At 33.3% G+C, this 22,867-nt stretch overlaps 2 protein-coding genes across 3 annotated transcripts; both read left to right on the forward strand.

The window, feature by feature from the left end:
- The first annotated feature begins 11,301 nt into the window (after nucleotides 1–11,301).
- LOC149382080 (Galactose oxidase/kelch repeat superfamily protein) lies at nucleotides 11,302–13,633 on the forward strand. Its single transcript, XM_089630809.1, has 2 exons — nucleotides 11,302–11,468; nucleotides 11,764–13,633. The coding sequence occupies exon 2, from the start codon at nucleotides 12,179–12,181 to the stop codon at nucleotides 13,316–13,318; it is 1,140 nt and encodes a 379-aa protein (XP_089486935.1). The 5' UTR covers nucleotides 11,302–11,468; nucleotides 11,764–12,178; the 3' UTR covers nucleotides 13,319–13,633.
- Nucleotides 13,634–19,217: 5,584 nt separating this feature from the next.
- Nucleotides 19,218–22,828, forward strand: LOG2 (RING/U-box superfamily protein). 2 transcript variants are annotated; one of them, XM_089600980.1, is made up of 4 exons: nucleotides 19,218–19,333; nucleotides 19,550–20,080; nucleotides 20,893–21,379; nucleotides 21,946–22,828. In XM_089600980.1, the coding sequence occupies exons 2-4, from the start codon at nucleotides 19,602–19,604 to the stop codon at nucleotides 22,060–22,062; spliced, it is 1,083 nt and encodes a 360-aa protein (XP_089457106.1). In that variant the 5' UTR covers nucleotides 19,218–19,333; nucleotides 19,550–19,601; the 3' UTR covers nucleotides 22,063–22,828. The 2 variants fall into 2 exon arrangements, with proteins under 2 accessions (XP_089457106.1, XP_089457107.1); XM_089600981.1 differs by having other exon boundaries at nucleotides 19,239–19,333; nucleotides 19,571–20,080.
- The last annotated feature ends 39 nt before the right edge of the window (nucleotides 22,829–22,867 follow it).

Here is a 22,867-nt window from a genome sequence, read left to right on the forward strand (position 1 = left end):
ACGATGCTGTACGATGCGATACGATAAGATACAATGTGAAACCCTCAAAATCGAAGCTGAACACATACCCAAATTCCTTAATAAATAAAAAAGTATAATCCTAGTGCAACCAATTCGAAGATGAAAAGAATTGTGATGAAAATGATTTGAAAATGAGAAAAAATATATGGGTTTTTTGAATCAGGGGTATTTTGGTCCAAAATGTGTCCAAAAGTCCATATTTAGATATTTGTAAACATTAGGGTCTAATCTTGATATTTAATGGATTATTAAGCCCAATTAATGAAATTTCTCTATGGCTATATATCTACACTTCCCATTTTAAATTGAGATCATAACATGAACTCAATCAATTGAAAATACCTTATTATAGTCATTCTTTTTAATAACTTCAATATATTAAGGACAAAACACCTTCAATTAATGGACAATTAGATCAATAGCCCACCCTCTTTTTAAAAAAATGATCAAAGTTTCATTTTACTAAGAAAATAGTCCATCACGCCGAAGTAAATTAAATTAACTGTTTTAGTTAATTTAATTTATTTAGACATATTAGGCTATTTTCTCAATAAAATAAAACTTTGACTAAAATCTAAAAAGAAGTTAAAGAATTGATTAGTTGTAACAAATTCTTCTCCAATTAATTTAAAATAATACATACGATGTTGGGCCAAATTTTGGTGCAACATTAACATTATGGATAGTTCGTGCGGTTGACAAAATGGATAGAGTATCAATTGGAGAAAATTTTAACTTAGTAAGGGGAGTTTAATAATATCATAATTACTAACAAAGTTTGTGGAAAAAAAAAAAAATATTATTGTGTATCATGATTCATGGCCAGTCTTAATTGTTTTAATATGTCGATGATAATATGTTTACTAGCAGACATTTTGCCGTCACATTTACTTGTAGACACTGCTATAAATTATAATTAGGTAAACGTAGGTTTTTTTGTTAGCTTGTGCGTGTTAGATGCTTTGTCGCAATCTAGGACCCACGTTAGGGGCATAATATGCCTCCTCTAAAAAATTAATAATATTTTAATTTATGTATTATTTGCTAAAAATAATAATAATATAATTGTATTACTTTTTTTTTAATGATTGATTCTCGCCTACGTCTCTATAACGTTATGAATTTTTACATGTCACTCCAGGATATGTCTTTGTTCAAGGCTTGTATATCTCTTACAATATTTTGTTGTCCACAGAAGATTTGGTAATCATTTTTATCATTTTTTTAAGTTCAATATTTCGTAAATTCTAAGTAAATAGTCACGTCCATTTATTTACACGTATAAATTTATATAAATTTACCTAAAATTTACGAAACGTTGACTATATATCAATCTCAAACATTTTAATTGGCTAATTATCTACTTTTTTTTATAAAGAATTTATTACAATTAGTTAATCTCTTAACTTCTTTTAACATTCTTGCCAAAGTTTAATTTTATTAAAAAATAATCCACAAAGTTGAAGTAAATTAAATTAACTAAAACAATTGATTTAATTTACTTCGGCCTGATGGACTATTTTCTTAATAAAATAAAATTTTACTTATTTTTTAAAAATAGGATGGGTTATTGGACTACTAACTTGATTAACCCTTTTTTTTATATTCTAAATCCAATATTTTTTCAAGGTCTTATTTATTTTTGTCTGTTATGAGTTTTTTTTTATCAAAAGCCTTGAAGTGAAACTATATACTTTGATTTTTTTTATAACAATTAATTGAAATATCATTTTAAATTTGAAACTATATAGTTTAAATTTTAATAACGTCCATTTTCATAATCATTTTTAAATTCTACAACCAATTTTTTTTAATTAATAATCTTTTTATATAATGAATGTACCTATATATTATGAAAATTACACCTATTAAGCTACTTAAAAGTTGAAACATTAAATTTTTCAAAATTTTAAACAAAATAGTCAAATTTGATGATGTGGTTACTAATCAAAAAATTGCATTCCGATTATATCATTTTGTTTATTTAAACGTTATTCTATCATCATGTTCTTCACTTTCATTTGGCTATTATTTTTGTTGGTGGAATATGTTTGTTCATATAATTTTCTTGAATTTTATCTCAATTTTCAAGCATAATCAACTTTATTAATGACTATAAATTATTATGTATAGATCGAATCAGTACAAATTTAGGAAATAAAACAGATAGGGGGAGAAAATTCAGTAGAATAAAGTCGAATTAGTTATTCTTAGATAAATGTTGGAGAGACACCAATTATGTCCCATATTTTGCGAATAAAGCTGATCATACAGATGTTGCGGTTGTTGGCGTTTAGAATTCTCATAGGTAGCCCCCAACTCTTCGGGCGACATTTATTTATCTTCCCCATTAAGACCTCATTTCTATTGTTCTACATATACCAAGCGGGGCTGAAAAAGAATTCAACGTCGCATACTTTAAAAGACATGTCTACGGTGGAAATGAGGTCAATCAGATTGTCTGGAGTGAAATTTGAGACGAAATGCCAATCATTACCCATCTTTCGAATTTTTCGAACACAATCCCAAATTACATGTAGCGGGGTCTTTTTTATTTATTTATCAGAAGGTGAAGTTTTATAAATCAAACTAACTCATATAAAACAGATAAACACATTTGAGCTGAGAAGTTATCAGAGGACATCGTTACAATTTCTTATTTTACATAATAAAAATTGAGCAAATTGATTTTTGTTTCGAGGAATATCAAACTCGAAATAAAACCATTATATTAAGCAAGAAGAGCACGACAATCCCCTAATAATCCCAACAACTTCAAATCAGGACACTCGTGATCACCATTAATCAAGACCATCTTCAGAGCATTTGACTAGCCGTTTGTCACCCTTTTTCTGCGCCCACTTACAAGCTCCTTGTATCACTTCCAATTCTGCCTCTCGAGCGCTACGTTTTGGCATAGCTTAATCTGCCTCGGATTGCTTAGTCTCCATTGCCGAAAACTCGCCTTCTGGCATGTAACAGGATCTTGGGTTGTCCATTACGTATTGGGCAACACGTATCAATGTCAATTCCTAGTATTGTTACTTTGGGCAACACAAATATATATGTATATATATTTATTTATAAATAAATAAATAAAAAATGATCAAGTAAAATGTTATGTACTTTAGCACTTATAAATTAATTTCATTGCAAAAATTTGCTTGTTAATCCGTCCAACTTCATCCAATCTAGCTAGTTTTGGATTTCGACTTAACAGCCACTTCCAATTCGAATACAAAGTCTCTTTTTTTTTCTTCTTTTTTTGGGTTCATTATGTACGATTCTCCTTTCAGTGTCACTTGACATTTAATTTTAAAGTCACTTTTTTAATGAACTGGACATTGATTTAATCGTCATTGTCTATCGTTTATCGTTTCCATCGCAAGCAATTTAACTTTTTTGTTTCCCCATAAATATTCTCATTCTTGGTAAGTACTTAAGCATTGAATTTTCTTGATATATATAAATCTGCGTGATTATTCTGCAAACAAATACAAAGGACACCTGTAGGCTGTAGTAGAATCCTATTTAAGATGACCAATCATAGTTTGGCATTTGCGTACAACTATACCTGAAACAATTCTTTGCCTAATTAAAAACTATAAACCACGAATGGTTTCTGTGTATATTTTCTTTAATCTCATAAATTTGTATTTGAGACTCGTAACTAAAATATTGAGCACTGATTCGTTGTTATTATTTTACTATACTACCATCTGTTTTGTTTAATCATTTTTTTCTACTATATTTTGGTTTTTAATTTAATTAGGAAAGGTTTGAAGCTTTTGAGGGCTGACAAGTGGCTTAAGACTAAGTGGTCCAGTTTTGTAGTTGAAGAAAAGTATTGGATTCTTGTTATTTGTAATCCTTTAATAATATAAAAATTCACATCACATGAAATGAAAAGCATATGTACTTAGAATATATTAATTTTCTTCCTATTCAAGTGATTTGATCTATTTTCCCTTAATTTATTTTTATTGTTTATTTTTAGTATTTAATTTTGAACAGTACTTATTGATTTCAACTGACTAATTAATTCTTAATTATATGGACAACATTTTAACACGCGGACTTTAATAAATGGTAATGCATGCATGTTGTGAAGCCTAACTACAATATTAATACATGTGTAATGGAGGGAAACGTGAAATGATTTTTTTTTTTTTTGAATCTTTGGAAACGTGAAATGATGTACAATAGAGACTTCGAGTTTGTTTGAGTGTGGATTTTTTTTTTTTAAATAGTGAAAGAAGTTTTATTAGTATATGACTATTAATGTAGGCTTTGAGAGATCTACATGATCTCAAGATAAATAAGACCCAATGATGAAATAAAATATATTATGTCGTTATTTTCACATAGTATAAATAACACCCTGAGAGTAAAAAAAAAGACATATCAAGCCCATACACAAGACTCAAGTCCACAAGCAAACTCACACGCCAAACTCCGGATCAACACTCATAAGATGTCTCTCAAATAAGCTCTCAAAAGAGACTCTCAATGCATGTTTTCAAGCTAGACTATTTGACAAATCTTCAAGACAAAACCATAAACATGACAATCCGGTCGGCCAAAGAAAATGACCATCCGGCTGGCCAAAAAAGAAGACCACCCGGGCTATCTTCACTCGGCTAAGATCACTCGGACGTCTTCTCTCGGCCAAGACCATCCAGCCATCTCCACCACTCAACCAAGCACTTTTCACGAAACCATTGGCTCCTATAAATACATCACTCATTCACAACACAAGGTAAGTTTTGCTCAACTTGTCAAAACTCTACAAAAATCACACTACAACTCTCTATCTCTCTAGAAAACATAGAGACGAGTACAAATCGTTCACCAATAACACAATACAACACGATTAATGTTCAGCGTCGGAGCGCGCGCCGAGAGAAAACCCTTCGCGTCCCTCTAGATTTACATTTTATTGTGGTTAGGTGAAGATGCAAGGATTTGAAGACCCGGCGAAGAACATGAAGAACGTGAAAGATCCAAAGACCCAGAGACTCGAGGATCCGAAGAACACGATGAACACGAACACGTGAAAAAGAGGATCCGAAGAACACGATGAACACGAACACGTGAAAAACACGGAGAACGTGGAAGATTCAAAAGGTCGAAGACTCAAAGAAACAAAGACTCGAAAACTCAACAAAGAACGCGAACGATGAACGCGAATGATCCAAAGACCCTGAAACTCAAGAACCCGGAGACCCAAAGATCCGAATAACACGAACACGACGAGAAGAGAAGAATTTTACCAAACTCAACCTATGTGCGGTCATAGGGTCCGGCCCTAGATCGAACCACAGGCGATTCTTAGTGCTAATAAAAAACGCGATTAACAAGATATAGATTTTCATTCGGTTCAAATGTATGTCGGATTTTGATGATATGATATACCAACAATATCGATCTTTTGACAAAACTTGCATAGTTGATCAAATGAACTTTGTCAAATAACTAACTCAAAGTATACTACTAACTTCATCGTCGCAACGACTTTATCAGAGCTACTTATTATGCGTCTTTTGGGTTCATGGTGTTTTGTTTTACATGTTAATGATTAGATATAATATGGAAACAATAGTTTGTCTATAGTTTTGTTATCTTTCAAGTAGTTTTTAGCAATGATTGACTTTTCGGGGAAACCGGCCGGAAACCGCCTTACCGGAGAGTACCGGTAGTGGTTCGACATTTACCGTTGTTGTTCCAATTTACCGGTGGTTTTCGTTACTTTCCGGTGCTTTCCGGGGGTTTTCGTTCGTCGCAAGCTCTATTTGTCAACTTTCCTTGGTTTTTTCGGTAGGTAAGTTTCGGAGGTTTCTCAAATTTTGGGATTTTTCATTTTTTGATCATTTTTTACTTTAATCCATGATTTCAAGGGTTTGAGCAATGAATATGAGTTTATTGGTTGTTTTGTATGGTTTTTTTTTTATATGTAATTTTATGTTTAATCCGAATTAAAATGTTGATTTTTAATCCGAATTTGAGTTTTTTTTTTTTTTTTTTTTTTTTTATGTTTAATCCGAATTAAAATGTTGATTTTTAATCCGAATTTGAGTTTTTTTTTTTTTTTTTTTTTTTTTGTTGTAGATGATGATTTGATGATGATTATGATGTTCTTTAGTGAATGTTCTTGAGATGAATATGATGCTTATGATGTTTAATGATGATGAATAATGTTTTTGAGTTGAATATGATGATTTATGATGATGAATTGATATCATGTATTCGTTGTATGAATTTTGAAGTTTGAACTATGAAAAATATGTTTATTTTTGCAAATATTTGTCTGAATACCCTTTGGTTTCCTACATTTTTTGTTGGTTTCCTCTACGGTAAGCTGTTTTCTGCCGATACCGATTTTTTTTTTTTTTTTTGTCTGAATACCCATCGGTTTCCCCTACTGGTAAGCAGTTTCCCCTACTGGTAAACAGTTTACCCTTAAAATTGAAGTCCCGATATGGTAACGGTAACGATATGACGAACCTTGATTTTTAGTGATAATAGACTTTTAGAAAATTTTAAGTTCTCGTTAGATTTTAAAACCGTCCCTTTATCAACATGGGATGAAAGCTATCGGTTTTTTTTTAAGAGTAAAAAAAAAAAAAAACCGATAGTAATTAAACTGGAATAGTCTTTTTATACTTCATCAACCTGGTAATTGGTTGGATTGTGCAAAGCAACAACTACAAGCATGGTAATTTTTTTTCTTCTTTTGCGGGTAAAACTCGATCACCAAAAGAGATTCTTTCCAAGTACTAAAAATAATAGAACTTTTGGTACTTTGATTGAATTATATGTTACATGTCACAGTGTACACAATGCCACTCGATTGGCTACACGTAAACGAAAGCCCACCCAACAGCATGTGCTATTTATGTTATTCTAATTATTTATGTATTTATTTATTTTATACTTTAACAACAGTGGCTGAATTGTACTTGAAAACTATTCTCTCTGCGTGTGTGTGACTGTGTGTGAGTGTAAATACAATAATTCGGCTATGATCGAAAAAGAAATTCGTGATTTCCACTCCAAGATCTCCCATTTTAAACGCCGCCACTTTGACTCGGTCAGTTTTCTACTCGGCTACGTTGACTCACTAACCGTGTTACGAATTTTGACCACGATATTATCATATGATCAAATCCAATGTTTCTTTTCGTCTATTTTTTTTAGGAAGATTTCTCTCTTACATCAGATATATGCATCTAGTCTACAAAGTACAAACTATTGCTTTGAGTCCTTTAATTAAAAAAAAATATTACTTTGGATGTTTAATTACAAGTTATTCCAAAAATTAAAAAAAAACTCGAAAATTGAACTCATGTCTGGTACATGAGAAAACCTCACCAAAATAAATAAATAATAATAATGTCACCCAAATAAAACTTTAAAGTAATTTTTAATTATAAAAGCCATGAATTCCTTTGAAAATAGAATACATTCATGATAACATTTACACGTCATCATTAACAAAAGAAAAATCATATACACGATACATGAGCTTACAGTGGAAAGAGGAAAATTTTCCATCTGCATAACAAAGAGCAAATTAAATGTGATATTTGCACTCTATGTGAAAGTATAATTAGACAAAGTTATGAACTAGGGAGTTATTAATATAGTTCTTGTATCTGTGTCATTTTTAGGAATCCACGACTCTTTTTTATTTTTCTTTGTTTTCTTTTCCCACAAATATTAGTGTTTTCGTTATTTATTCATTTATGACATTAGTTAATTAAGTTCAGGTGCTCAAAAAGTCCAAACCTTTATTGTGCCGTGTGGAATGGTCAATCTCGCTCTTTACTTTCACTTTCCGTTTCTTTATCTAACGCTCTCTTTGAGTTAATTAATTAATTAATTCGAGTTTTTCTTTGTTTCCCAGCCCACCATCACCGTCAGCAATATAACCATGCTTTTGTTTTTATCTGACTCGAAAAACAATATATATTTTTGGGGACCTCGTTGACAACACGGTATATGTTCACAGTGCATATATTATATTCTGTCACAAGTCACAACTAACCAATGTATTATATACTTCGAGCAAAAAGAACCAAGATATTATATAAGTAAATATGCAATTAGATCATTTGTCTTATTTCTTAAACATCAATTCTTGTAAAATATTGAAGCCGTCAAAACTACAGAATTATCAGGGTGATAGTCTTACATCTACCACGCGCTTCGTTTTATGCTTAAAATTATATATGAAGGCTTTATTGACAAATAATTTTTTTTTTTCATGCTCTTGCTTTACTTGCTACTGCGAGTTCTACACTTATTTCGATGTCCTAATACTTTTTTTTAGCAACCCTTAATTACTTGTTACATATATATGTATATATAGTTATATACATACATGCATACTATTATATACTATTTTGCCTTTTAAATTATTATTAACAAAGTGAGATAAACACTTGTATAGCCATTTTAGCAGCTCTATAAACTAGAACATGTTTAATGAAAAAGTAATGATCCACTTATGTTTTATATTAAAAAAAATTGATTGTCCAAAAATAATAATTTGTAAACTCTTAGGGTAAAAAAATGGACAAAAAAAAAATTGAAGGGGGGGATTGAGCCCCCCTCGACGTACTATAGCTCCGTCCATGTATATATGTATAATTTCCTATAAGTTTTAAAGTTATATGTAGAGAAAAACAATCCAAATTAACCACCCCAATCCACCAAATTAGTTTTCGAGTAAGTTTTAGTTGGTTTTCCTTTCAAATCGGATTCATTAAATTTTAAAAATAAATATCAATTACACTATATGAAAAAATCGACCGAATCAATCTGATTACACCCTTGTATATACTAACTATGATCAGGTTTGCCAAAACATTATTATTTTAAGATACTTATTTCTAATTTTAAAAATCTACCAAAATATGATTACTTTGAGATATTGATTTTCTAATATTACATATGGTAGCATAAAAAAACACTAACAAAAATTTGAAACGGACCGGATTGTCAATATATCAATCCATAGTATGGTTTGAAATATGGTTTCCCATAAAATTGTTCAATTTGATTTTTAACCGGTATCATGCGTTTTGGTATGGTTTAAAGTATAAATTGATATCTTACACTGAACCAAGTCAATTTTTTTGGGCTCTCTAGATATATAGTCATACGAGAACTCAAGTTTTGTCATATAGCCAACGTTTGATAAATTTTAAATAAATAACCACGAGATTATATAAACAAAGCAAAAAAAAACATTAATAGTTGTAAATATTCGTTAATAATTGTAAATAACCATTAGACTTCAAGGGCATAAATGAAATGGTAAAAACGTCTAAACAATGTAAAATTACCATAATGGTTATTTACTTAAAATTTACAAAAAAAATTGGCTATTTAGCAAATCTTCAAATTTTGGTGGTTTAGTTAATCAATTAATTATTTTTTATTTGATTATTTTTTTAAAAATTTATTTAATTGAATTAATTAAAATTTTAGATTGTTTATACTTGTTATTGTTGTTTAACTTGTTGATTATTTGGCATATCTATGTTAAGAGTTACCGAAATATTAAGTTTTGATCTAATTTTTTGGGTTTTTAAAGCCTAATTTTTCTAGTTAGATATGTAAAATAATAAAAATATAAAGAACACTTCGAGTGTAAAATATATATATTCAATCTACTGTATTGAAACTTTTACCTTGATTTTTTTTTATTATACTTTTACTTTCTTTTTCCTATTTATGTAATATGAAAAAAAATATCAGCCCACAATATTGAAAATATTACTTTAAACATTATATTATATATTACTTTTCTTTCCGTGCAATAGGAAAAAAATACTTAAAAAGACTTTAGGGGCAATTTAAATACTAAGAATTGTTCACGTACAACACAGCATAAAAATGATATATTGATTAAATATCACTTGTATTCTATATCATAATGTGGAATATTTTTTACAAAATACTATAAAATTGTCCACTTAGTTGTATGGAGCTCTAAATTGTAACCATGCAATAGCAATTTAGATTGCCCTCTACTTAAGCGCGATTCATTATAAAAGCTGTCCTTACATTAAAATTCATTGTAAAAGATTAGAGACTCGAGAAGTTTCGTGTAATCAAATAAATTTATGTCTATGAAAAGAGCAAAATAAGTGAATTATGGACATAATTATATTGACATCCCTATAAATATTTTATATATGATAGTTTAGCTAAAAAAAATAAACTAAATGTATAGGATATTAAAAGATCCCAAATTTGAATTACTGTTTGTGTATCTGACTCTTGGATAAATAATTTATACCTTATGCTTATTTAACTTGAAATTTGTAGAGTGCGTTTTGTGCTAAAGCCGAAAGTTTCGTATGAAAGCTCAATGAATATTAGACGGCAAATATAAAAGATTTATCACATTATTTTTTCAGCCGATGAATAATTAGACGGCAAACACAAAGTGTCTTTTCATGCATAACACAATCAATCCCTTACGTCTCAATTACCAATCTTTTCTTCCTTTAACGGCGAAATATTCAAACTTACACATTTTTCCAAAATACACTCGTGGAATTATAATTAAAGGCAAAGGAGGGTGTGTGATCACCATTACTTTTTAATAAATTATTCAAATATCAGAAAAAAAAATGTGTTTATTAATTCGTATGACGGTAGGCGTGATATCGCCCAAGTAATGAAGACAGAGAAAGAAAATTGCAATATTCGATGCATGATAAGGATTTATGTCAAAGATGTCTTACGTTTCAAAGTACTACGAGACCAATATTATTATTCGATGTAATCTATAAAATAAAAAGGCATTTAAAAGCTAGAGCATAGTGGTTAAATGTAAACATGGTAGCTTAGTTAGGTAGATGAAATAAATTGACACAGAATCTGCCTCCGTAATTGACTTGGCAATCAAATGATAGTGCTCTTACGTTAACCCGATTAACAATTCTTGACCTTTGTACGTGTGAGACCAAGTTTTTTTTTTTTTTTTTTTTTTGTTTCTTACAATGTTTATTGTAATTAAAGTTTTTTTTTTTTTTTTATCATGTCAAATGAAACCTTTTGATTGGATAACATTTACCGTTAAGGCGTTAACTATTCTTCGGTCAACCCAAATAAACTCCACAATTTGAAATTAAAAGAAGTTCACATACATTATACATGCATATTTAATTCACTGTGATATTTTGGGCGATTATGTAAATACTTTAAAATATAGAGGGGCTAATGAAAATATTAAAATAATATTTCCTGTTTTATAACCGAAGTTCTGTCCTTTGCTCTCAGTTTCTCTCGTCTTCCAAAAACTAATTTCTCTCTCCTTCTCTCGCTCGCTCGTTTTCCGGTGGCGGCGAAATGTTGGAATACATTTCCAGGTGAAATTCTCCGGAGAATTCGGAAATGAGATCGGACTGACTTGTAATCCACACTTCTCGGTATGAACTTATTTCGCTTCGGTTTAACCTTGCTTGAAGTTTTTTAGTTATATTTTTTTTTCAATTTATTTATTGTTTTTTTTTATTTTCGATTTCTTCCCTTGGCGAGATCCGTATATCTGTGGAATTCCGATCTGAGTTCTATATTTAGACATTTGATTCGGATCGTACTATGCCTCGGGAATTTTTTAATAATAAAAATTTGCCTTTTTTATATCTTTCTATCTGAGATCGGAATTTTTATTTATTATTTGGTTTTGTTTCCAAATTGAGATTCGTGTGATTGTTTTTTCAGGAAATCTATTTGGATAGCTGAGAAACTCGTGGAAGAATCTGTTCGGAGGAATCATCGGTAAATTTTACGTCGCAATTAATTCGGTTTCCTAATTAGAAATTGATTTTGGTGTGTGTATTCACTTTGGGAGGTGACCTGATTTCCAGTTCGTATTTGAGAAACTGAGATTATTGTGAAATCTGTGTCGTATGGCTTGGTTGAGTCACAACTGAAGTTGGTAGGAAGAAGAATTTGGATGGAGGTTGATTGTGTGCAAAAATCAAAGCTTGTTTTGTGAGATTTTCGCGGTTTCATTTGGTCTTAAAACCTCTCTGGGAGAGATTTTGTTATTGGTTTATTTTACAAAGGAGGGGTATAGTTAAAGATTTCTTGTTACGAAAGAGAAACAGAAACCAAAAAAGGAATTTTTTTTTAAATGGCGGAAGAGGACATCGAACAGGTTTATAGTACTAGCACAAACGGAAATTTTACCGGAAGAGTGAGTGATGGTCGCATTAGATTCGGATCAAGTGATTCGCTTCTCCCTGGTCTCGTCGACGACGTCGGGCTTAACTGTCTCGCGCGGGCTAGCAGATCAGATTACGCTTCGCTGGCTTGCGTCAACAGAAAGTTTAATAAGTTAATCAAAAGCGGGGATCTTTACGGGTTGAGAAAGCAATTGGGTTTTGTAGAGCATTGGGTATATCTGGTTTGCGATCCAAGGGGATGGGAAGTTTACGACATGGTTAGAAGGAAATGGATCACCTTGCCTCGGATGCCTTGCGACCAGTGTTTCAACCACGCAGACAAGGAATCTCTGGCCGTGGGAAGTCAGTTATTGGTATTCGGTCGCGAGTTATTGGAATTAGTTATTTGGAAGTACAGTCTGATACACCACAGCTGGTTCAAATGCGAAGGAATGAACCGGCCCCGGTGTCTGTTCGCCTCCGGAAGCCTCCGCTCGATCGCCATCGTTGCCGGCGGGATCGACAAGAACGGGAACTTCCTGATGTCGGCGGAGCTGTACGACTCCGGCACCGGAAAGTGGGAAATGCTGTCGAACATGCACACGCCTCGGAGGCTCTGCTCCGGGTTCTTCATGGACGGCAAGTTCTTCGTGATCGGAGGAATGTCGAGCCCGACGGTCTCGTTGACGTGCGGCGAGGAGTACGACCTCGAGACCCGGAAGTGGAGGAAGATCGAGAACATGTACCCGCACGCCAACAGGGCGGCCCATGCCCCGCCGCTCGTGGCGGTGGTGAAGAACCAGCTGTACGCGGTCGAGCACTTGACCAACATGGTGAAGAAGTACGACAAGGTCAACAACACTTGGCACGTTCTGGGCCGGCTTCCCGTGAGAGCCGACTCGGCGAACGGCTGGGGATTGGCTTTCAAGGCCTGCGGAGAAGAGCTTCTCGTCGTGGGCGGTCAAAGGGGGCCCGAAGGAGAAGGCATTGTGGTCAACGCTTGGAACCCCGATTCGGGCGTCAAGGACGGCCCTTTGGATTGGAAGGTCCAAGGTGTGAAAAAAAACGCTGGTGTGTTTGTATACAATTGTGCAGTCATGGGATGTTGAAGATTCTTTTTTTAGATTTTTTAACACACACAACAACAACAAAAAGAAAGGGAAAAAAAAAAAGAGAGAGAGAGGGGGAACCAGTTTGTGCAGTCTGACCTTTTGTCCTGTGTATTGGATTGACTAGAATTAATTCGTTGCTGAGAATTTGGTTTCTTTTTCTTTTCTCTTTTTAACATTCCTGTATCGAGTCTGTTTTCTTTGTTACTCTTTTGCAACTTTGCATGAGGTTTTCTTTCCAAGAAATTGAAATAGGGGGGGTCTTTCTGGTGAAATTTACTTTTCTTAATAAATTGAGAAAATTTGTTGTTTTTTTTTTTTTTTTTTTTTTCGCTTTTCATTGATCGATGTTGTACAGAGCAACTAAATTTATTCACAGCCCTGCATAATGGCATTTCTTAGCTTATGCTCTCTATAAAAATGCATGTTTAGTTTCACTTCCTCTTGAATGCCATTGTTTATGATTCTCTCTTGTTCATTTGGTGGTACAGAAGCTGAAAGAGATTTGAACCAGTAAGTCCATCAATCTGAACATGTTTGATTGGAATTCTCATCCACTGAGTGTTCCAGTTCATTTGAGGTTGTTTGATTGTCAAGCCACTCCCATATTGTTCAGGTTCAATTAATGTATTTTGGGTTGAGGCCCGTGTGGCTGAGTCTGGTCTTAAGCTAATATGTCCTACATTGTGGTCCAGTGCTGATTTTTCAACACAATAAAAAAAAAAGATCACATGTGATTTTCCGTCCAAATCTCGTTTGTACCTTGGCTGGACAAATTGCTATGTTTCAAGTTTCAACTATATATGGTTTTGTGGTCAACAATTTTGATCTCAATTTCTTCTTTGTTCCCGCTTTTAAGCAGTCAGAATCAGATGCGCACATCCTTTTCAGCCAGTAGTTTTCGTCCAATTTCTCTCTGGTGTGATTTTATTTCTGGACAAGCGTAGAGTTTGAAAAAAATAGCTTTGTGGCTCGTCCATGAATTTTACGAAACTTGCAAATGCCCTCTTATCTGAAGCTGAAAGAAAAAAAATATTATACTATCGGTTTACTTTGACTACGGTCTATTTTACATCATGTCACAAACGTTTCCCTAATTATCCTTTTGTTTTCACATTTTTTAAAAATTATTCCTTTCAAGTGTTTTTTTTTCTTAGTGTGAAACTGTGAATTGGGCTTATTGTAAAGATTAAAAAAAAAAAAAAAAGAATTGGCTCATCTTATACAAATATGCGTGATAAGCTTTACATATGGCGATTTTTTTCCATAAAGAAAAACAAGTCTTTTATTTCATAAAACAGAAAAATATTGGCTTATTATATATAAATAAATCAAATCAAGGATCGGAGTTTGAACTTCACGACGACAACTGTAAAAAGAAAATGCAGGTCTCGCAAAAGGCATTTTTGGCCTAAAAACAAGAAAGTAGACATGTACGTTCAGAGTGACACGGCACAAAAACCTTTGAAAAGCTCACGAAACTAAAAAATTCCAAATCCAAAAATCATTTAAATTAAAAGTATTGGCAAGGATGCTTCCACGCAAAACCTTCATTGATAGATAGTTAGAAGTTGCGTTGGAATTTTCTCTCTCCCTCCTTCATGCATTCTTTATCTGTATATCTTTATAATTTTATTATATCCTTACTAGGCCAAACCATAACTGTCATGTCAAGGTATCGATAATGAAGCGAGTTTGAAAGACTATACAAAGTGATTTTTTGCTCACCTCTCTCATATCAAAATTGTACAGCAATAATTGCAATAAACGACAACAAAATTATTATTACTTGAACCATCCAATCTATACTTTGTAGGATCATACATTTAGCGTTAAAATCGTATCATATGATACAAAAAATTGATACTTTTGTTTACCCCCAGAAAATGGATAAATATAATATTTTTAAATACTTTTGTTTGTCAAATTGATTTGATACATTTTACCAACTTTATATAGTGGTGTGAAATAATAACAAACAAGAAAGCTAAACAGATTTGTTGTTAACGCTTAATCCCAAAGAAACCAGGGCCAAAAATATGGCCCAGATTCTTAATAAGTGGGTCCCAAATGTGATGATTGGGCCTAAACTGGGCCGAAAGGGTCCAACATCTGCCATGTTAGGCGCCGCCGCAAACGCACGCTTCTATCCAGCCTAGTGGGCCCACCCAAACTCAGTTATCATTGAAATTTGAAACACAATTAACCGATGTTTTTTTTTTTTTTTTTTTTTTTTTTTTTTTACTTTTCATTATTGTTGCGTTTTAGCGATTCGAAGAAATTTTAATAACGTGCTTTTATTCAATAACTGAAGTTCCGAAATTTGATTTGTGATGAATTAGGGAATATCTAGTAGATCAACAGTCTAATATTTTGAAAATAATAATAAAAATAAATATTTCACCCAAGATCGAGAGGATGTTTGAGAGAAGAATTGGAAAATAAAAACTCTGAGATTATCTTTTATTCAGCTTATAAAGAGAGATGTGCAAATTATATAAGAGAAAATATCAAAGGTATTCCTCGTGTTTAATCGAAATACGAGATTTATTCTTTTTATTTTTAAAAATATCAGACATATCTCTTCAATTTAATATAAGTGACATATATCTCTCATAAAAAATGTTATATTACAAATATTATCATTTTCATTTATTTTTTACAAAAAAAATAATTTGAACTCTCCAAATACCTTTAATAGAATAAATATTTATTTACTATTTTATTTAAAAAAATCAAAATATCTCTTTATAAAAAAATCCTTAACTTTTATAAATAAATTTTTTAATTTAATTTTTTTTGTATATAGAATAGAAAATAAAAAAAATTATGTCATTAAGGGTATTTTGGGGAGTTCATTTTTTTTTGTAAAAAATAAATGAAAAATGGTGATATTTGTAATATAACATTTTTTTAGGGGAAATATATGTTATTTATATTAAACTGAAGGGATATGTACGATATTTCTAAAAATCGAACGGATAAATCTCGCATTTCGATTAAACAAGAGAGATAATTTTGATATTTTCCCGTTATATAACGAACAATCCATGTAGGACATGATACAGATCAAATGAGTGCATGACATGTGTATTAATGAAGTACACATGAGCTCCGATAAGCACTATTGCCCTGCTCAGATGGTCACTCAATAAAACCCAAAGTAAACCAAAAAAAAAAAACTCTGAAATCAGTAAGTTTAACATATACACGTACATTACAATAGATGTACACATAACTCTGTGTGTGTGTGTGTGTTACAGATAAAACTTAACACGAGTTCATGACAAAAACCAAACATCATCTTACTTTAGAAGTTAGAACAACTATCATTTATTGTCGGCAAAGGAGTATGATGAAATATCCACAAAAAGATCATGTCTTGTCATACCGTAGGGAAAGCACAAATCACATGTCTTACCAAAACATTGACACTTCATTCATATTATTGGTACCACTAACAATTAAGATCTATATGACAAATATGTGAAAATAATAGTACTAAAGAGTATTAAATACTATTTGTGTGGTTGATTCTTGGCAAAGATTAGAGTGAAATTCACTCAATGAATTGATTAATTTCAGCATATTCATAATACTCATAACGAGGGGATTAAAATTGAATATTTATTTGTCAAAATCGAAGCTAATTAGTTAAATAAAAATTTGATGCTCAAAATATGTTGAAAATACAAAAAATTGCGAAGAAAATATAAAAATGTTGTGATTGATAATGTATTTACAAAAGTCCCTCATGAAAGATATATGTGAAATTTATAATGCTTGTATATACAACTTTTGCATAAACTGGGCTTTTAAGGGTAACATACTTTGGTAGAGGGCATAGGGCGCAGGCAAACCTACGTCAACCATACACGTGCACCGCTGTCGCCGTCTAGACGGGCGAGCCGAGCCGGTTGGTTGATCTATGCCTGATTACGATTTTAATCGTTTGACCAAACAATTATGTTCATGCAATAATTGTGATGTTTGCAACCGTCCCATGCAGGCGAAACGGTTTTAAACGGATTTGTGAGCATTAGAGATGCACTAATGGTTACGGGTTGTAATTGTGCTTGGTTTGCCTATATAAAGAGACTTGAGTTCTCATTCCAAATACACCAAAAGCAAGTCTTTCTTCACATTCCTCTTCTCCTCATAAAATGTGTTTATTTTCTCTTGTAGTCTGCTCTTAGTTTTGACGTTTGAATTAAACTTTTGGTGCTTGCTCGTCATTTCCAGCAGCCCATGAGAGAGCAATATTACTTAAATGATACCGTCTCACGAATCCCGATATCATTTTATATATTGTTTTAATATGGTTAAGGTTATGTTTTTTTTCATATTATTTCCTTACTTTGTTTTTTATTTACCTTGTGTACGTTTCTTTCTTACTACTTTATTTTCGTTGATTTATTTTTCAAATTATTTTCAAATTATCTTATATATTTGAAATTATATTTCAACAATTCTAACCAAGGTTTGTTACCAAGGATATCGCGCGGTATACCGCTTACCACCATATCCCGGTAATGAAACATACAAAGCCGTGAAATACCCGTAAAATCGGAGTTTACCGTGTCGGTAGCGGTAGAGAATCCCGTGATGTAAAAAACCGGCCCGTTCCAGTTAAAAACTTCATAAAAACCCCGCTTCCGCAAAAAAAAAAAAAAAATCGGGGTTTACCGCACTTCTAAATAAAAATAAAAATAAAATAAATTTAAATAAAAACTAAAAGTTATATATTGTGGAAAATCTACCGGTTTTTTTCCCGAAAAAACCACGGTAAACTCTTTGCTGTAAGAGATATACCCATAAAATCCGAGTCTTGGTACGATAACGGTAAATGGTATCTCAAATCTTGATTCTAACACAATCTATTGACAAGTTAAGGTATTTTTATTTTACATTTTAAATGATTTTTTTATTTATTTTGTTTCTACATTATAAAAATCCATAAAGTCAATGACGTGGTCAGATATCTGTATTTGTACGATTGTTTGAGAATCTAAATATGTACGTATTGATCATAACATTTAGGCTACGCTCTGAGTTGAGAGTTTAGATGTTCTTGCATAAATTCAATTAGTTGAAATATTAGGCTGAAATAATAAGAATATTTATAAAAAAAAATGCATAAATACAATGACGGAGTCACATGGAGACCAATAGGTGCACAGGTCTCATTGACTCTCGAGATGAGACAAAAATTAGTAAATATAAATTCGTCGGACCTTAAACTTGTTTAAAACAGATAGATGACATTCGTTCATTCTATTAGAAAAATTTCGTAATGTAGGTCTCTAAAGTCATTTTTTTTTTTATTTGAAGGGAGGCCTCTAGAGTCCTGGAATATCAAAATTGAGTCCAAAGAACATTCATAGATATTTTATAAATAAAAAATTTGGTTTTGATATGTATCAACTTAAAAAATCTACATTATAAATATACATTCATAGATATATATATTTGTACTCCATTATCTTTTTTTTTTTTTTTTTAATCTTTAATCATGCTCCAACGACCCAAAAAAAAAAAAAAAACTATTGATAATTACTTTAAAAAAAATAAAAGCTGTTTTTTTTTTTCTTCCTAAAATTTAATATATAATAAATCCAGATAAAAAGGAGTTTCGTCCAAAACAAATAAATAGATTGGACCGGTTTTGGAATCCCATCTGGATTGGAACAAGACCAGCTCGGATATAACATCTGAGTGGGCTCTTGTACCGTCCCACCTCTGCCTACGTGGCAGAGCCACTCAACCGATTCTGGGTGGAAGCTGCCTCATGCTCATATATATACCCATATCTAAATTATTATATTTTTGTCATCATATCATATCATATCTCACTTTTTCATTTTTTTTCATAAATATATCAGGAAAATAGAAATCCTCTTTTTTTTTTATTAAATTTATTCTTCCAATCAATTCGATTATTTCATCTCAATCTACATTTACCTTTATTACTCTACTCTCTCTCTCTCTTAATCGGAATCGCTTCTTCGGAAAAAGGTTCGTGTCTCGAAATTGTCGTCTTTCTTCCTTCCTCAGAGCTTCTCGTTTTTTTTTTTCTTGCGCGTCTCAAACTCTCATGAGATTGAATCGCTTGCTCTCTCTCTCTCTGTTTTTTTTTTTTTTTTTTTTTCTTTTAAATTAACGCATAAAAAGAAACTCAAAAACGAAAGTTTGCTTTTTTTTTTTTTTTTTTTTTTCATCTGGTTTGATTAGGGTTTATACATTTACGCACAGCCTTTCCGTTCTCGTGAATTGAATATTCCGAATGGGAAACAGTGGAAGCAACGGCTCAGGCCGTCGGAGACACCGGAGCCACGAGCCTCCGGCGAGTAATCATCCGACGGCGACGCAACCTCAGCCTCAGCCTTCGCCGCCGGAAGCGAACAGGTTTGTGATCGCCGCCACGACGCCGTACCCCGGGCAGTATCCGAACCCTAATCCGCCGCCGTACTTCCAGTATCCAGGGTATTACCCGCCGGCGGTTCCGACGCTGTACCCGCACCAGTTCCGCGGATTTCCGGGACCGGTGCCGGGGACTTGGGGCGGCGCTGGCGGCGTCCCCGGGCCGGAGTTCCACTGCCCCGCGCCGCACGCTCCGCCGGCGCCGTTCATGGATCACGAGAAGGCCGTGACGATTCGGAACGGTATTAACGTGAAGAAGAAGACTCTGAGGGTTGAACCGGATGAGGACGATCCTGGGAAGTTTCTCGTTTCCTTCACGCTCGATGCCACCGCGCCGGGAAGGTAAAAATACGGCTCAACTTTTGATTGATTATACCTGAATTGAATTGTGTTGTTGAAGCTTGTCTATTGTCTTGTTCTGGTATCTTGGCTGGTTTCATTAGATTTTGATATATGAGAGTGAGATCATTTTAATAGTTTCAATACCTTGTGGAGAAAAGCACTAGTAAAATGATTGATGAAAGAAATAGTCTTGTAAACATTTTTTATTCTTATTGCTAGGCAATTTAATAGGAAGAACATTAAGAAGTTTAAAGGAAGCGAAAAATGCCAATAATCCAGGTGACTAGTTTTTTTTAAGGTCGGTTTATGGAAAACTTAAAGCTGTTTTAGTATACTTGGGGCTGAATTTTGGTCAGCAACAACCCGGTGTCGCGTCTTATTTAGTATAAGTTTTGCAGTATACTAGAATGGAAGAGTATACAATTCTCGTCCTCGGAATTGATTCTAAAACACAGGAATAGCTTAGAACCTAAGTGCAAAAAATTTGAACCTTGTGATATACGGGTTTCAGCTGAGGAAAAACTAAATATATTGGCTGGATATGGAGCTTGATCCGAAAACCCAAGTTACCTTAGTGTGTGATTTAATTCGGTGTTTGTGTAGAGTAAATGGCTAAAGCCACATCACATTCTAATAATAATGAATTGAACAACAATTGCACGACCACTAGTTTCATTCTCTTAAACATAGCAGAGTATGCTTAACCCTGCTCATCGGTGGTGTTTTATGTACCCACTAGTTTTTTCCCTCTTCCGTACCACAATAGGTTTTTCTTTCCTTAGGGTCTAACTGTTTTAGTTCCCTTATCGCAGCATTACAGTTATGTTTTTCGCAAAAGAAGACTTGGGCTCCAAGCATATCGTAACAAAGGAAAACTTGCTCAAAGCAGTTACGGTGCCTTTTGAGGAAGGTATCGGCCAGAAATTTAGACAACCGAGCGGCACAGGAATCGACTTTTCGATGTTCGACGAGGCTGAGCTGAGCAGTAGGAGCGACGGCGAAGTTTATCCACTCACAGTGAAGGCCGAAACACGTGTGTTGAAAAACGGGGAAGAAGAGGAAAACTCGGCCAGGAATTCTCAGATCACTCAGGCGGTTTTTGAGAAGGAAAAAGGGGAATACCAGGTTAGGGTTTTGAAACAAATTTTATGGGTCGACAAGATGAGGTATGAGCTGCAAGAGATCTACGGGATCGGAAATGCCGTCGATGGAGATTACGATGGCAGTGACGCTGGCAAAGAATGCGTGATTTGCTTGTCGGAACCTCGAGACACCACTGTTCTCCCTTGTCGCCACATGGTAAGTAAACACGAGACTAACAACTTTCGTATTATATTTCCCAAGACTGCCTGATTCTTCCCACGCCAATAATTTGGAGCATCGTAACTTTAGTGTTTAGATCGAAAGAGAAAGATGGAGAATGATGAAACATGTCGATATGCCAAAATGATGCACCGACCTGTTTTGGTGCCGTGAGTTGGCTTTCCACACGAGATTTCTGACTCTTTCTCTCTCTATCTCTCTAAATAAATAAAATCAGACTAGTTGCTGGAAAAAAAATTAAAAGCTATATGTGATTTCTGAATGATGCCTGTTTAAAAGGATATACTTGCACCTAGTTTAGGTAATTACATTAGCAATAATTCCCTGTGACTTCTGAATCCTTCCTGCCTCGGAGAAATACAAATTGTTGGTTACAGAGATCAAAACCTAACCTCTTATCAGTCACCCGTTTCTTAACGAACAAGGCACTTTTCTTGTACTTCCAAAGTTGCCGAAAATATCACAGTTCACGGAATTCTCTGCAATTGTGGGTCTCTTATCTATCAATAAAAGCCTAATATTGTGTGTGTCTGTGAGTGTAGTGTATGTGCAGCGGGTGTGCAAAGGTTCTTCGATTCCAGACAGACCGATGTCCAATCTGCAGGCAACTAGTTGAACGGCTCCTCGAAATCAAAGTACAGAACGGACCCGAAGGTTGAGGCGCTCATTTTTCTGTGTTATTCTCGGCGATCAGATTCAGTTCCCGTGACTAAGATGACACAACACTTGGCTGTAACTAAGAGCTACAAAGTTCTCCATGAAAAAATGACATCTTTGTTTGTCAACTCAATATAAACAAGGGTTGTGATCATCCAACCATGTCATAATGTTTATTTTGTACCGAATGCTATTTATTCATACCTATCCTCAAAAGAGAATTCCAGGTCTCATGATTTGTTGTGTAAGAGATATGGTCCTTCAGTTTCGATATATATAGGCAGGAAATAAGAAACGGGTTAAGAATGTTTTATTTTTATATATATATATATATATTTTATAAATGGTTTACATTATCGACTAGTGTCCAAGACTCCATGGTAATAAACATTTTGGTTCTCGTCCTCTACGGCGGTGAATCGGAACAGATTGTTGTCCTCTTTGATCGTGTTTCTTCTAAGGCGATAGTTCTTCGGATATAATTGTGTGCGTTTGAGTTGGATTTTGGACGGTGAAAATATTATTTTGGAGAGTTAAAATTGTTAGCTTGTGTTTTCTATTAGTAGTTTTATCTTTTTTAGATCTTGGTTTGTTTGGGTGTTTAAACTTTGAAGTAATGTATACAATCTTTGGGTGATTTTTGTGTGCCGAAAATGATTTAATCATTTAGTCATCATTTAGATTTTCAGTTCGAGTTTTTTATTAGTCTTTTCAATGTATAAACATTTGAACGTTTTTCTTCAATATCTAAAGTCAGAAGTTCTCACACGAGATGTGCGTTCATCATATTCTAGTCTTAAATCTCGA

The sequence above is a fragment of the Urtica dioica genome, chromosome 11 (genome assembly GCF_054948205.1).
Source record: "Urtica dioica subsp. dioica isolate 48M chromosome 11, U.dioica_male_clone48M_v1_H2, whole genome shotgun sequence".
In the NCBI taxonomy this organism is placed as follows: Eukaryota; Viridiplantae; Streptophyta; class Magnoliopsida; order Rosales; family Urticaceae; genus Urtica; species Urtica dioica.